Genomic DNA, 17,476 nt, shown 5'->3' with positions numbered 1-17,476 from the left:
AGCCCGACGCCCGGCATACCGATCGAAGGTAAGCTGGGCGCCGGCAGCGGACAGCCGGGGGGGGGACTTAGGGTTAGGCACCCACCGGGAGGGTTAGGGTTAGGCTAGGGCAGTAGTTCTCCAACTCTGTCCTCGGGACCCCACACAGTTCATGTTTTGCAGGTCACCCAGCAGGAGCACAGGTGTATTCATTACTCACTGACACATTTTATAAGATACACAGGTGGAGCTAATTATTTCACTTGTGATTCTGTAAGGAGACCTGGAAAACATGCACTGTTTGGGGTCCTGAGGACAGAGTTTGAGAACCTGTTGGCTAGGGGAAGGGGGGGTTAGTGTTAGGCACCCCCCACACGAGACTTAGCGTTAGGCTGCGGGGAAGGGGGGGTTAGGCACTATGGGGGGAGGTTAGGGTTAGGCACCCCTAAGGGAGGTTTAGGTTTATAGGGGGGGGTTAGTGATACTTACCAAAATACTCTGTCAGGATTTCCACTGCTGCCGGCCTTACAGTGTCGAATTTGCATCATACTGATTCCCTATGAAGTATCCCCAACATATGGATCCACTCATTCAGGTGTAGTTATGTAAACGAACCACAGGTTCCCTCCATGGGAAATCCTGTGGAGATAGGAAAGCAGGCATTTGGTATACTATCTTAAGGGAGGTTCACACTTAACTGCCAAAGCCTCTTTTCCTTTCTGTTGGCCTCCACTGGAAGCAGAAAACTACCAACTGGAGGCCAAAACTAGTGAAACGTAAGATCCTTAGGTCTGTGAGCCCTTAAGGGTAGAAAGTAGCCATTTCCTCACATGGCCAGGCGAATAATCACTCTGACGCGCTAGCCCAAACGGGATACCCCCCAGAGAACCATTCATTTGACATCTTATTCAAATGGGTTCAGCAAATTGTGACAAAGGAACTGATAATGCATCGCGTGTGTGCCAGGTGGGTACCCAGAAATCTCACAAAAGAGCAGATGCGACGACGAGATGAAACGTACAAGAACACCGTATGACTGTCGGAAAGGATACCTGATTTCCTGACATCGATTGTGACGTGTGATAAATCGTGGATTCGTCATTATGATCCAGAATCCAAACAACAATAGCGCCCTCACAAGTCCAGGTGAGGCATTGTGGCCGGTGTCGTAGTGTTAACAGGGGCACTCTGGTGGGTCCTGTTTCCATATCTCATGTAAAGCTAAAGAACGCTGCACTGACCTGATGGATATACGTCTGGTACCTCCAGAATTGAATGTGGATATGATTTGAGCCAGTGTTGCTAGTCTGTTACCACAGACAATTCTGGCCATCCGCCACTGCTCCCGTGGTAGCAACTGCACTGTCCACGGTGGGTGATAATGCCTTCCATGAGGTATTCCCGGTACACACGTACAACCATAGATCGAGGAATGTTGACTGTTCGCACAACTTGGGAAATGTCAGGCACCCACTATCATGACCTGTTCAAACTCATCATGTCTCCCTGCCATGAGCAGCCTTGTCGGTGTTTAGTCTGATTAACGAGATGTCAGATTACAACTAATGCAGGTCTGGTCATTTCCAAAATGTCAGAGTACGGTGACGCCATTTACCTTTACATACTGCTACCCCATTATTTTTGCCAGTTAAGTGTATATACTGTAAAATAACATGTCATAGACAGAGCAGAGTGATATATACACTGTGTATAAGGACAGGTTATAGGCAGAGCAGAGTGATATATACACTGTGTATAGTGACGTGTTATAGGCAGAGCAGAGTGATATATACACTGTGTATAGTGACGTGTTATAGGCAGAGCAGAGTGATATATACACTGTGTATAGTGACGTGTTATAGGCAGAGCAGAGTGATATATATACACTGTGTATAGTGACAGTGTATATATCACTCTGCTCTGTCTATAACCTGTGTATAGTGACATGTTATAGGCAAAGCAGAGTGATATATATACACTGTGTATAGTGACAGGTTATATACAGAGCACAGTGATATATACACTGTGTATAATGACAGGTTATAGGCAGAGCAGAGTGATATATACACTGTGTATAGTGACGTGTTATAGGCAGAGCAGAGTGATATATACACTGTGTATAGTGACAGGTTATATACAGAGCAGAGAGATATATACACTGTGTATAGTGACAGGTTATAGGCAGAGCAGAGTGATATATACACTGTGTATAGTGACAGTGTATATATCACTCTGCTCTGTCTATAACCTGTGTATAGTGACGTGTTATAGGCGAAGCAGAGTGATATATATACACTGTGTATAGTGACAGGTTATATACAGAGCACAGTGATATATACACTCTGTATAGTGACGTGTTATAGGCAGAGCAGAGTGATATATACACTGTGTATAGTGACAGGTTATATACAGAGCAGAGAGATATATACACTGTGTATAGTGACAGGTTATAGGCAGAGCAGAGTGATATATACACTGTGTATAGTGACAGTGTATATATCACTCTGCTCTGTCTATAAACTGTGTATAGTGACAAGTTATAGGCAGAGCAGAGTGATATATACACTGTGTATAGTGACGTGTTATAGGCAGAACAGAGTGATATATACACTGTGTATAGTGACAGGTTATATACAGAGCAGAGAGATATATACACTGTGTATAGTGACAGGTTATAGGCAGAGCAGAGTGATATATACACTGTGTATAGTGACGTGTTATAGGCAGAACAGAGTGATATATACACACTGTATACAGTGACAGGTTATAGGCAGAGCAGAGTGATATATACACTGTGTATAGTGACAGGTTATATACAGAGCAGAGAGATATATACACTGTGTATAGTGACAGGTTATAGGCAGAGCAGAGTGATATATACACTGTGTATAGTGACGTGTTATAGGCAGAACAGAGTGATATATACACACTGTATACAGTGACAGGTTATAGGCAGAGCAGAGTGCAATACAGCGATGTTATGGTACAAGGTGTCCGGGGTAATTAGAGGCTACCTCCAGCCTCACTCACCAGCTCTTTGGGCGGCCTCTCTTGCGATTTCCCGAACAGTCCCATTTCTACCTGGCCGATAGCCCGACACACAGACAGACCCTGTGTACTTCCCTCCCCGCACCACTTCCCGATTCAGCGGCTTCCGACTTCCACAAGACTCTTCCCATCGGTCGCTGTGCTTCCGCCCTAACCCTGGAGTTACAGCCCCGTGAGGACATTGCCAGGAGAAGGGCGGGGCTCCAGCTGTAGGTCTCACGTTGCCAGGCAAAGGACGGGGCTCCAGCAGTGAGTGTGATGGTGCCAGGAGAAGGGTGTTACTCCAGCAGTGAGTGTGATGGTGCCAGGAGAAGGGCGGGGCTCCTGCAGTGAGTGTGATGGTGCCAGGAGAAGGTCGGGGATCCAGCAGTGAGTGTGATGGTGCCAGGAGAAGGGCCGTGCTCCAGCTGTAGGTCTCCCGTTGCCAGGCAAAGAACGGGGCTCCAGCAGTGATGGTGCCAGGAGAAGGGCGGGGCTCCAGCAGTGAGCCTTATGATGCCAAGAGAAGGGCGGGGCTCCAGCTATGTGTCTCACGTTGCCAGGCAAAGAACGGGGCTCCAGCAGTGATGGTGCCAGGAGAAGGGCGGGGCTCCAGCAGTGAGTCTTATGGTGCCAGGAGAAGGGCGTGGCTCCAGCTGGAGGTCTCACGTTGCCAGGCAAAGGACGGGGCCTTTAGGGAAACAGCTAGATCCAATTCAGTAGGTTGACCCTTACGTCTGCGTTACCATCCACTAGGGCATAGAGGGGGAATAAATATTCAGGCCGGGTCACGTGGGTGTGACGTCACAGGTCCATCTGCGCTGTATAGTCTAGTCCTAACCAAGTGGGCATAAAGGGGGAATATAATCATGTGGCGAGCCCGCGAGGGGCCAACTTTATTTATTTGGTGGACTGTGTGGGCAGGAAACTGCAATTCCACCCTCAGTGTACGTCACTTCCAGGTACAGTATCTGAAGCGGAAATAGGGGTCCATTTATCATTCAATATTTGAGGTAAAATTCCCGAAAACACACGTTTTGGGGGGTTTACCTCAAATACTAAGTATCCCCCGGATGTATGAAGGAGGGACCACAGCAGGCGATCCCTCCATTGCCACCGGCAGCCGCCTCCCCCATAGGTTTTTATGGGGGATACGACGCTGCCACATGTACCAATATCCGGAATGCGAAGCATTCCCGATATTGGCCCCAGCAGCTAACGCCATCTGAAGATAGCGTTAGCCGCTGTAGTCTATAGGCACTTACCGTATATATCAGCCAGCAGAGGGATCTCCCAGCTCCCTCTGCCGGCAATGGGCGCCGCTCATGTGCAGTCTGCGGAACTGCGCTTAATTATACTTTAATAGACAACAGTACCCCACCCTTGGTTGCTGACATCATGCTGCTTATCTAAGTGTTATGCAGCAATGTATTAATCACGCATCTGTCCTGCATTGTTTGTACTGTTAAACAAATGAGCAGACAAAAAACAGTTATTATGTACATTGTAAGGCGCTGCGGAACCCTTGTGGCGCCATATAAATAAAGGATAATAATAATAATGCGCAGCAGCCCCGAATGCACTCCGGCCACATTGCAGGGACAGGCTCCTTTAGGAGCCCGTCACCCTGCATGTGCCGGTTAATACATCCGGCCGATATGATCGCATTTTGCAATGCGATCATGGACTGCATGCCCTGATCAAATTGCAAAATGCGATCAATAAATGGGCCCCTACGTCACTACCGGGGCTTTAGTAGTGAGTCTTATGGTGCCAGGAAAAGGGAGGGGCTTTAGTAGTGAGTCTTATGGTGCCTGGAAAAGGGAGGGGCTTTAGTAGTGAGGCTTATGATACCAGGTGAAGGGCGGTGCACTAGTGTAGTGTTTTTCAGGAGAAGGGCGGGGCTACAGATGTGATTCTTTCGCATTGCCCTGAAAAGGGCAGGTATCCAGGGGTTGTGGCTTATGCAGTGGGTTTTACGTTGCCCGGGGAAGGGCTGTGCTCTAGCTGTGGGTCTTTTGTTTTCCAATTATAAATGCTGATGTCATGTTTACACTTAGGGGATGTACTAAGCCATGGAGAGATAAAGTGGAGAGAGATGAAGTACCAACCAGTGCTATTTTTCAGCTGGAACTCAGGGCCTGATTCAGAGCCGGATGCTCCAACAAGAGCGCTCGCTCTGAATCAGGGCCCTCCTACCTCTTATTGGAGCGACCTCCTGGCCGCTCGCATAGCTGTGGGTGACCACCCACAGCTTATACGAGTGGCCAAAACGATGGTCGCGATGGTCAAGACCATCGCGACCATCGGGCTTGCGACAAGACCCTGCGGTAGGGTCTCGCTGCCGCAAGCCCAGGAGTGCTTTTGGCTCGATCAGAGCCAAAAGCACTCCCACTGATGTCAGTGGGGCCGGACCCAGACAGTAGGCGTTCCCATGGGAACGCCTCCGTCTGGGCAGCAGCGCCCCCGGCACGCCCACCAAAGGGGGCGTGCTGTCACCATCTACAGCACACCCCCTTTGGTGCGAGACCCATAGCGACGGCTTGGCTGTCGCTATCTCGCGCATGCGCACTAGGGCACCATCGACCCGCTTGCGAGCGCTCAGCGCTCGCGAGCGGGTCTGAATCGGGCCCTCAGGTCCTGAACCTCTCATTAACTATGACGTAATTTCCTGGGCCAAAATGTGTTTTCCATTATGTAAGTTTTATTTTAAAGGCCCTTTTGAGTATCTTCTTTTCTAAATATATACATATTACATACATAAATACACATAAATATATATATACATATATATATATATATTTATGTGTAAGTATTAATAATTTATTTTCTATAACTCCACCCCCAGTAGCTCCACTCACAGTTCCTGAATATATTTTTCCAGAAAAATAGCCGTTACCAAGCAATCAGCTTCTGTCATTTTACTGGCTGTGCTAGAGAGATGACAGAAGCTAATTGGTTGGTACTTTTAGCTCTCTCCACTGTACCTCTCACCAAGATTTGATGAATCTCTCCCATACTTACCTACCCTCCCGATTCGGCCAGAATCCTCCCGAAAATCAGGTGCCAGTGCCGCTCCATTCCTCCCGGAAAGGCAGGAAAGCCTCTCGACCCACTGCGGTAACAATAGAAACCCCAGCAGCAGGGGGGGGGGACGATATTAGCGCTGAAACGCATCATCGTGGCCCCGCCCCCTGCTTCACAATGCTGTTAATCTCAGCATTAAAAAGAGGGGATGATGACGCGATTGCACGGTCACTCCCCATTCTTTGCCCCCAATGCTGCATCATCGCAGCGACACACCCCCTGCCATGGAACACGGAAGCCCGACAGCTTCCTCCCGGAAGGATGGAGCTGAAAGTCGGCAGGTATGATCTCCCCCTTAGCTGCCATTGCAATCCTGCACAGTGCTATCATGTCCTTCTGTCCGGTCAAAAAATTGCGCAATTAATGGAACATGCTGTGTAAATAATGAACATAGCGCACACCAAAAAGCTCCGTATTAGCGGAACGCAGGAAAGAGGTGCCTTCATGTATCCGTCTAAGGGCCGTATTCAATTAGCGGTGAAAACTGACTTTTTTTGCCCCCCAAAAAAGGCAAAATTTTCACACAAAAAAAACAGGCGAAAAAAAATTGGAGAAAAGTTTTCTCCATCCCAGACCAGGAGAAAAATAAAATGCTAAGGCCCTCATTCAGAGCCGCACGTTAACAACAGTACGCTCGTTGCGTTCCGATGTTGACTAACCGCGCATGCGTCGGTGTTACACTGCGCATGTGCGTACGGCAGATTGCGAGCTTTTTTTCTCTCGTTCCTAAAATAGCGTACAGGAAGTGACATGTCAAATGTGATTGACAGAACAGGGCGTTTTTGGGTGTTGACGGGGGTGGAGATGAAAAAACGCAGGCGTGGCGAGGTGTTTTTGGGGCGTACATACATTAGCAGATGCGAACGTCAAATGTGTTCGGACCGTCTCATACGTCACTGGAATATCCGCTTTCCCTTCAAAATGCTCGCACAGCTTAGGGTCAGGATTACTCGACCACATTGGCGATGGCCTTCTCCTCCGTCCCGGGACTCAACGATGGTGCTGCGATTAATCGCGGCTGGTCAGTAAAGTAATTAGTGTTGGATTGAAAACCGGCTTGGTATGTGTTTGGAAAGCAGTTTATTGGGATAGCACAAAAGCGTACGCAGGTGGAAATCAGAGCTGCTAATGTCATGATTACACAATCAATTAGCGTACATTTTTGGTGTTTTATTTTGGCCACAATTTGTTGGTTATGGCCTATTGTAACAATAATGTCATCATGTTTTAATTAGCTCCCCCTTTTTTTTGGTTTACTGTGGAATTTGCATCGCTATGTGATTTTTTAAACGTTCCTTAAAGCGGCCTTTTTTTTTTTTTAAGAGGGTCAGTTTTTGCCTTTAGGGCCAGGATTAAATGTAACCCATTTGTACAATAATGTCACAATACAATGTCAGTTTTTTGTTTTAAATTTATTGTTTAAACACAAACAAATTGGCCTAATATTTTGTTGCCTTTTTTTTGTGGCAAAGATATTTGTTAAAAAAAAAAAAAAAGCCATAACTGGTAACATAAACGTAAATACCAAAATTAAAAACATTTCACAAGAAAGGAGAGGGAAGTTTTGACCAGAAAGGAATATGAGCCAAGCACAGAAGGAGTGTGGGAAAAGTCGCCATTGCTGTCACCGTTTTCTCGCCCGTTTGGCTGGGTGAGGGTGGGCGCCAGACCGGGTCCGGGATGCCATCGGGCTGGCCTGTCCAGAGGCAGATGTTGTGGCCTCTGGACTAGGCACAGGGCTAGGCACATTTGGAGGATTGGCTGATGTTGTGCCAGAGGTGGAGGATCCGGATGTTCCGGCAGGAAGGGAGGTCGGCTCCACCATGTGCTGGCGAACGAGCTGCTCCAGGGCATCGGCGATGCGGATGTTGGCCCTGGTATTTTCCGCCAGGGCCTGAGCAATGGTCACGTTGGCCGCAGCATTTTGCTCCAGGGCCTCAGCCACCCGTATCAGACTGGCGTCCATCCTCTGCAGAATCTCCGTATGGAAATCCGATTTAAAATTGAGTTCTGTGAGGAGGCCCACTGCCTGCGAGGGGGCATGCCCTGGACTGGCTTCTGCAGGGTCCTCAGCCGGATGTACTGGTTCCTCCCCTGCAGAGCCAGCAGAAATTCTGCGGCCAAGGCTCCCCTCTGGAGCAGACTCATCCGCCTCTGTCTCTGTTAGGAAAAATGCGAAAAGACTCACATTAGAATCTACATATTGGCACAATAGCATTTCAGAGTTGGTGACATCACAAGACTTACCTTGGCCAACATGAGGAGCCGCAAAGTCTGGCATGTCCGTATCCATGTTGGACACGCCAAACACCTCCACAGCCTGCACACACCCCTGTGCCAGCTCTTCTAAGTCTGTCAACTCCAATGACACAGGGGTGGGACCCCCACCTGTCCCCCTTGCATGCCTAGCCCTGTCGGCAAGTTTTTGCTTGAGACGATATTTGAAGTCTGCCCATCTGTGGAATGAAATTGGAACCATTATCCTTTTTTTTACAATGGGGTTTGTTTATAGGATGGGAAAGTGTTTACTTACCGCCGTTTGACATCCCGGGCTAGACGGACATAATCACCCACCCTATTGACAGCAACGGCGACCTCCTCCCACATTCTCCACTTCTGGCTTTGGCTCATATTCCTGGCTGCCTGGGGCAGGATGTCAACGCACTTCTGGATCAAAATCTCCATCTCCTTGCTTGTGAAATGTGGCTGCCTTTTTTTTTTGGCAGCTTTGGCGGGTTGACTGGGGCCAGCAGTCTCTTCCATGTCATCCTCCTCACCTATTTGGGTAAATATGCAGATTTAGCCACTTCACAACTTGCACAATATTATGTTTTAAAAGAATCATTGAGACCAAATGCATGAAGGCCTTACCGCCGGAATTTTGGCCATTGTTTCCCTGGTCTGAAGCCATGTCTCTGCTTCCAGAATGAAATCAACCAGAAATTAAATGTGATTTCGTGACGTATTTATACATGCGTCCTTAGTTTGCGGCCGCATCATTGATTGTGCGTCCCTATGATTCATCCTTAATTTGTGCGGGAAAATAAACACTATTTATGGCTTGGTGTGTGTGGAGTCGAGGTTGCGTTGTTGGATTGTTGGCGGTTAAGTTGGTTGGATTTTGTTGTTTGCGGTTGGAGGATTTGGCGGTGTTTGTATTTTTTTGGGTTTGCTACAGTTGTTTTGGTTTTCCGTTCGCATTTTTTTGGTTTATTTTTTGCCATCGTTTCCTGATTTGGTAAGTTTTGTGCAGTCTAATTTGTGGCCAATTGGTGTCTACTTCTGTTTTTTTGTTTGATATTTTTTTTTTAACACTAATTTCATCTATTTTAGTTTGTTTTGGCTTTCGGACCCAAAGACCTTTTTGAGGGAAATCTTATATATTCGATTTTGGTAAGTCCATTATTTTTCTTGCATTTGCGAACTAATTAACGCATTTTTGACTGTTGGTGTAGTGACTTGCATTTGCGAACTAATTAACGCATTTTTGACTGTTGGTGTAGTGACTTGCATTTTCGAATTAATTAACGCATTTTTGACTGTTGGTGTAGTGACTTGCATTTGCGAAATAATTAACGCATTTTTGACTGTTGGTGTAGTGACTTGCATTTGCGAAATAATTAACGCATTTTTCGAGGCTTATTCATCATGTAAACCAGTTTTGCTTTTCCCTTTTCCATTTTTGGGGTCCATTTGACCCCTATTTGACGTACGGTGTGCAATGTCGTTTTCATCGATGGCCAAATGTGTGTTTCGCCTATTTTATGTGTTGGCTTGCACCAATTTGACAAACATAAAATCACCCTCTAAATTTTTGATGTCTCATTTTTGGCTTTTTTACAGTTTATACGTATCATGACAATACCCCGGCATGTAAGCAGCTATGGATGGTATCATAAAGCTAAGTTGTTTTATGTTACTTTTGGGGTGGCTCAAAAGCCTTACATTGTAAACTTTGAATTTCAGGTAGATCTGGGGCGAATTGTTCTGGCCCTGCTCCCGGAAGACGACCAACCTCAAACTCGTCCCAGGCGTAGGCATCGTAGGCATGCAAGGCCCCAGATATTTCGAACACGTGTCACCCTTTTTGGAATGCCCGATGATGAGGTTTTAAGACGCTACCGTCTACCTCCCAAAATCATCATAGACACTCTCTCATTAATAGAAAGTGATCTTGAGCGGCAAATTGACAGTCCAACAGCAATACCACCACTGACGCAATTTATGGCGGTGTTACATTTCTGTGCCTCAGGATCGTTTCAAACAACGGTGGGAATAGTGGCGGGCATCTCCCAATCCTCCTTTTCCCGGATCCTGAGGGCAGTGATGGAGGCACTTTTCAAGCACCTCCATCATTTTATTAAAATGCCTTTGGATATGGGTGCCCTTAGTGTGGCCAAGGCCAATTTTTACCAAATAGCTGGCTTCCCACACATCATAGGGGTTGTGGATGGTACTCACATACCACTTCAGCCTCCAGCACGGCTGGAGGCAATATTTAGAAACCGTAAACACTATCACTCCCTGAATGTAATGGTGGTATGTGATGCCTCCCTCCAGATCCTGTCCCTGAATGCTAAATTACCAGGAAGTGCTCATGACTCCTTCGTCATCCGGCAATCAGGGATATGGCAGAAATTAACCAACCTACAAGCTGGTGATGCGTGGCTTCTGGGTAAGTGGAGACCTTTAGTACATAACAATGTTAAGCTTGATACACAGTGTTCCTGATGTTGTCTATTTTTTTTCACAGGAGACAGTGGATACCCTTGCATGTCCTGGCTGCTCACTCCTTATTTGGCTCCCACACCAGGGCCACAAAGTGCATATAATTCCGCACTTACAGCCACCAGGCAAGTGGTGGAGCGCTGTATCGGCCTTTTAAAAGGCCGATTCAGATGCCTCCACCGCTCTGGTGGCGAGCTCATGTATGTGCCGGATATGGTGTCTAAAATTGTGGTCCTGTGTGGGATATTTCACAACATTGCCATAAGGAGTGGTGTCCCAATGCAGCCAGAGGATGCCTTACCTGAGGATGGCCCCCCCGAGGTTGGTCGGAGGTCAGTATGTGGGGGGGCCATACGCGATGATGTTGTGGCCAGATTTTTTAGGTAAGTTGTAACAAAACTACAGTGTTTATACCTAATGTGTTTGTGTTTGTTTGCGAACATCTAATTTTGTGTTTTTTTTCGCACCATCTTCTGTTTGTTCACATAATCTTTGGCACTCCAACGCTCACTACTTCCTGCTACCCTTACCAAACCTGGATCTGGTCCTTTTGGGCATATATTCTGGAACCCATATCGCAACGCCATGTTTGTGGAATCATGTTGGCATGGTCCTTCGTCAACCAGTTCTTGATTTTTTGTTTTTATTTAATTATTTCTTGGTATGTGTTGTATTTGAATTTATCACTGTGTTCTTTTTTTGGGAGTGACCACTTTGTTTTTTTGTTATGTTGTGAATAAATGTTTGGAGAGTGAAATGGTCTTCCTTTTTTGGGACGTTAACAGCAAGTGTAACCAGGTTAACACAAGTTACATTTGACTAAGGGGTAATCCAGTACTGACGCCAGTTGAGCTAAACTGAAATATGTTTTCAGCTTCCCAACCCACACCAAAAGGAAGCCTGGCCCAACCTTGGGATTTGTAAGATTGGCCTAAGCAGCTTGCGCACCAACTAGGAACCTGTAAAATGTAGAAATATGTAATTGACACTACACCCAAAAAGGGAAATGACATTGTTACTGTTATGTGTTTCTTGTGTCTGTTTGACATACAAAGACAAAACACAATCTAACTTTTAAAAAAGGGAAATCCTTGCAGGAACAGTCTACTTATGTCATGCTAAACTATCTTGGTTTTGGATTTAAAAAATGAGCCAGAACGTATATTTGTATGAAAAAATTTATTTTGAAAAGTTAACAAAAATAAAAAAACTACTGGCGAAGGAGGCCAGACAGCCGGTCGAGGGCCACAAGAATGCCAATTACATGTTGGCGCATCTGGCCAACACAATCCGCCACCTCTTGCCGACGCCTCTGTTCCTCTGTGGGTGAGAAAAGTGTGTGGGTTAATACAACAATAGGGAATCCACATTAAAAAAACGAAATCACTCCTAAACCTAAAAAAAATAAAAAAAGGGGGTGCTGCCAAAAATACAAGGCCTATGTACAAATTCCCACAGGTGTGATATGTGTATGTTGAAATCACCAGGAAGAGGTAAAGGCAAACTGCGAAATCACCAAAAGTCAAGCCACAAAAACACGAAGAAAGGCACGACACATGATTACATACAAACAGTTTGTGCTTTAAAAAAAAACAAAATAAAAACATACCGGGAGCCAAAACGGGAGCTCCGGAAATACCTCCATGATCCTCCTCGGAGGATCCGTCATTCCCCAAAGAATGGGGAGGAGTTATGATGGACTCCGGGGAGGGGGTAATTGGAAGAGGGGTGGGTGGAGGAGAGGGGGAAGTGGGACGGAGGGGAAGGAGGCCCGACATTTCCGGGAGAGGGTCTGGGAAGGATGGGGAGGAGTGGGGAATAGGGGAAAGATTTGGGGTGGAGTGTTGGCTGGGGGTTGGGGATAGTGGCCGGGAACGCCGTCTGGACGGACGGTGACGGCGGAGTCTTGGCTGTCCCCCTAAAATATGTCAAAGAAATTGCGGTTAGTTTATGGACAAATCCGGGGACCAAAACTAAAAAAAAACCACAACCCAAAAAATAAGCCAAATAGGAGTAGAATGAATAAATCAGAAATAGAGGGAAAACATGCACACGCAGATATGAGTACAAATAATAAATAGGACAGACAGGAAAACATGCACACACAGATATGAGTACAAATAATAAATAGGACAGACAGGAAAACATGCACACGCAGATATGAGTACAAATAATAAATAGGACAGACAGGAAAACATGCACACGCAGTTTGCCCCACAAACACAAACATTAAAACCACAATACATAACACTTACTTTCCTCGATCTGCATGCGAAAGCATGCCAGCAAGCGGGGCGTTCGCCGTTGCAGGTCGGACCACCTGCGCTCCAGCTGCCCGATGTTGCGGCGTGAGCCGAAGGACCGCAGGCGGGACCGTGCCTCCGCATACGCGGAGCGCTTCTGCCGGTTGGTGATGGGTTGAGGCTGGCTGGTGATCCGGCGATCCATGACCTCCGTAAGCACCAGCAGCTCGCGCCTGGTGAATGCGGAGGCTCTCATGATGGCAATGGTGTTTTTCTTAAAAATCATTTTTGATAAAGTGTGTAAAAATTTTCTGATTGGCTAATGTATTTTGGAAATTAACAGGAGCAATTTTATTGGTTAGTGTATGAGTCATGTGTTCGACAGGGCCAGAAATCTCTGGAGAGTTATGATAGGCTTAATGCAGTGACATGCGTAAGCAAATTTAAAAAAATAAATGAACCCAGGGAAATATGCGGGGATCCACAGCAATAGAACAATTGTTTAATTGTGGTTCACATGTTTTTTGAACAATAAAAGCGAATGTTTCATCCGTACGTATTCTGCGGGAAAACACAAACACGGACAAGAGTAAAGTTTCTTGCATTGTGTTGAAAAAAAACAAACAATTAAGCTAATTGATACATTGATTGGCATGATACGATTGATGGAGGTAGGCAGAATAAAGGAGCAGGTAATCGACATCTGACAAGGCCACTTCCTGTTTATACTTGTGCGTGCGTTCCTTTCAAGCCATTTCGGGGATGTACGCTCGCTATTTCGTACGCTCGTTAGTTAGAGGAGGGGTCGTCAGAGTTTAGGGAGGATTTTAGATACGAACGAAAATACGAGCGAGCCATTGAATTTAAATATTTTTGTACGTACGCCTAACGTACGTGCGCCCGCTTGCGAGTGGGTCTGAATGAGGGCCTAAATCCCTATTTTTAGGCTAAAAATGTGGGAATTTCTTTCAGAACCCTTTGGACACCCCCCCTAATGATAAATTACTGGGTGAAAAATTCGTAAGTTGCGTACTTTGTCGAAAAACAACCTCGCAAATTTTGGGCAAAATTTAAAAAAAAAAAAATAGTTGTAAAAAAGGTAGAATGCAATTTTTTTTTCAAGAAAATTACTGTTCCACGTAATTTGGGGGTATGTTAAAATGGGTGCAAGTAAATTTTGGTGTGGTAAAAACGCAATTTTAAAACCCGTTAAAAAATGCACCTGCTGCAACAGCGTGCAATGTTTAAAACACTTGACGCATCCATCCTGCCCCCCGAAAAATCAGACCTAAAATGTTAAAACCATTTTTAACTATTTTTTTTTTTTTGGCGAAAAACGTCCGTTATCCAAAATGGCGAAAAAAAACAGTCTGTTTTCATCGCTAATTGAATATGGCCCCTAGGAGGAGCTATATTGAATTTACGAGAGAGATAAATTGGAGAAGTTGCCCCATACAATCCAATCATGTGTCTTGCACAGCCATATGACAGTTATGCTGGCCATACACCTGCGCGACCAGCATCAGAAAAGATTCACCTCACGACTCCCCGGAGCTCCCTGGCAGTCGCGGCGGCACGATTTGTTGTTTTTCTTTGCACACGATCTGTCATACGATCGATCGTGTTCCTCACACTCTCATCAGGAAAAAGTAATTGAAATTACATGAATAGACGCACAATGCATTGCATGCACACAATAAACACGCTATGATCTGCACATGATACGATGGACCATATGGGCTGCACATCTGATCATACGATCCATTTTTGGAGCTGCAGAACGCGCATCGGATCAGATCAGTGGCGGGCTGGGCCGGGGGGCAGGGTGCCATGTGCCCCCCGGACCGCAGCGCCATACGGGCCGCGGGCAGTCTGTGTCTGTGTGACACAGGCTGCACCGCGTGTGTAGCATTGACCGGACGGAGTTCGGTCAGCTCTACACTGACTAACACACAGCCGCCGGCTTCGGCAGATGTGTGTTTGTTTTGAACAGTAGCCAATGAGAGTCTGTTAGACTCTCATTAGCTGCTGCTGCGCCCACTGCAGAAGCCGCTCCATCTTCCGGCTCCCGCAGTGGTAATGGCAGAGGCGTCATGACGTCATATGACGTCTCTCCCATAATGCAGAGCGGCCCGGCCCAGGAGGACAGATGGAGGAGCGGATGGCGGCGGCAGGAGCGGGGATTCAGGTGTTTTTTTTTAATTACGTGTGTCTACTGGGGGGGAGACCACTACTGGGGGCACTACAAAGGGGAGGACTACTACTACTTGGGGCACTACAAGGGGGGGACTACTACTACTGGGGGCACTACAAGGGGGGGACTACTACTACTAAGGGCACTACAAGGGGGGACTACTACTACTGGGGGCACTACAAGGGGGGGACTACTACTACTGGGGGCACTACAAAGGGGGGACTACTACTACTGGGGGCACTACAAGGGGGGACTACTACTACTGGGGGCACTACAAGGGGGGGACTACTACTACTGGGGGAACTACAAGGGGGGACTACTACTACTGGGGGCACTATAAGGGGGGCTACTACTGGGGGCACTACAAGGGGGAGACTACTAGGGGCACTACAAGGGAGGACTACTACTGGGGGCATTACAAGGGGGGACTACTACTAGGGGCACTACAAGGGGAGGGTCCTACTACTACTGGGGGCAATACAAAGGGGGAGTACTACTAGGGGCACTACAAGGGGGGACTACTACTACTGGGGGCAATACAAGGGGGGACTACTACTACTGGGGGCAATACAAGGGGGGGACTACTACTAGGGGCACTACAAGGGGAGGGGACTACTACTGGGGGCAATACAAGGGGGGACTACTACTAGGAGCACTACAAGGGGGTGACTACTACTACTACTGGGGGCAATACAAGGGGGGGCTACTACTAGGGGCACTAAAAGGGGAGGGGACTACTACTAGGGGCACTCCATAAGGGGGAGGGGACTACTACTAGGGGCACTATACAGGGGGGAGGGGACTACCACTGGGGGCACTGCATCAAGGGACCACTGCTAGGGGCTCTATATAAAGGGCAATACTGGGGGTACTGCATAGGGGGGAGACTACAATGGGGCCACTATTTAAGGGCACTGCATAAGGGTTACCACTATTAGGGGCGCTGCATGGGGGGTGGACTGCTACTGGGGGCACTATATAAGGGGCACTGCATAGGGGGTACCACTATTGGGGGCAGTATATAAGGGGCTTACTACTGGGGGCACAAGGGGCACTGCACAGGGGGGTTAACAAACTACAATACCCGGCGCTCCAAAATAAATACAAAATTGATAATATTAATCGTCCACCTGCTGGCTAGTAGCAATCTTTGATCTAGTTAAGACCAAATATATAGACCTGGGGGTGAAAAAACACTATGTTGCTACTGCGCAAGGTAGATATGATGTTAAATATATATACGAATAATATATAACATTTGTGCTCTCTGAAAAAATGGATGGGAGACTGGTTAGATAAATTATCTATTAATATCCAATGATACACATATAAACAAACAGGATCACAAGCCAATAACTTATGGTTACTAGAAATGACACTGTATACCGATATATCAATGTTCAGTGTCAATTGGCATAAATCACAATAATAAACAAGTAAATAAATAAACAACAGTATTCTCAGTAAAAGGTGCTGGCGTCCCAGCTTCAATTAATAAAATGGAATATAGAACGTAGCTTAATCAATATGTAATAAACATTAACTGAAAGCGTGGCCACGCTGGTAATGAGCATACAATCTCATGAGAATGGATTGTACTGTTGAGAGATAGCTAAATGAGTATAAGGTAACACTCACGGGATGCGGTGAAATCCGCTGATGATAAGTCAAATGCACTTTTGAAAAAAACTCTTCTAATCCTCCAGCATCTGCTACAAATACAAACAGCAGTGGCCGCTATGTGTGCGGCTGCAAAGGTTTGCTAGACATTGTGTCCTCCGGTAATATCTAACCTTAACACAGATGGTGTGGCAGCGGCTTCAGACGCTCGATGAATGGTAAGTAAAGTGTGCGCTGAAAATCAGCTAGTCGGCAGGTCCCGCTGTGCAAGCGGCAGGTTGGGCTAGCTGGGCTATAAGTCCTCCAGCGGCTCCTGTGTCAGGCACGTCTTAACACAGATGGTGTAGCAGCGGCTCCAACCGCTCGATGAATGGTAGATGAAGTGTGCACTGAGATTCAGCTGGTCGGCAGGTCCCGCTGTACAAGCGGCAGGTAGGGCTTGCTGGGCTATAAGTCCTCCAGCGGCTCCTGTGTCAGGCACATCTGTGGGGAAGCAGCTCCAATTTCTGGCTGAAGGATCAGCAAGTGAGATGTTACTGCTGCAGCCAATAGCCAGTGGCTCTAGATTGTTCTTTGGCGGAGAGTAATCCCAAAGTGT

General features: G+C 46.8%; 1 protein-coding gene across 2 annotated transcripts in view; it reads right to left on the bottom strand.

Annotated features, from left to right (window-relative positions):
* LOC148480526 (charged multivesicular body protein 3) overlaps positions 1-17,476 on the bottom strand; it is an 82,213-nt gene that overhangs the window by 25,960 nt on the left and 38,777 nt on the right. The window contains exon 1 of one of the 2 annotated variants that reach the window (XM_088454270.1): positions 3,010-3,187. The exons of the other annotated variant lie outside the window; for it this stretch is intronic. Within the exon in view, the coding sequence (XP_088310396.1) occupies positions 3,010-3,054 (45 nt within the window). The 5' untranslated portion in view covers positions 3,055-3,187. Of the gene's footprint in view, positions 1-3,009; positions 3,188-17,476 lie in introns of those variants that run through there. 2 annotated transcript variants of the gene reach the window in all.

The sequence above is a fragment of the Taudactylus pleione genome, unplaced genomic scaffold (genome assembly GCF_031769625.1).
Source record: "Taudactylus pleione unplaced genomic scaffold, aTauple2 ptg000611l, whole genome shotgun sequence".
NCBI classification, from domain to species: Eukaryota; Metazoa; Chordata; class Amphibia; order Anura; family Myobatrachidae; genus Taudactylus; species Taudactylus pleione.
The sequence above is the reverse complement of the archived record's forward strand: the minus strand, read 5'-3'. Positions and strand labels throughout refer to the sequence as shown.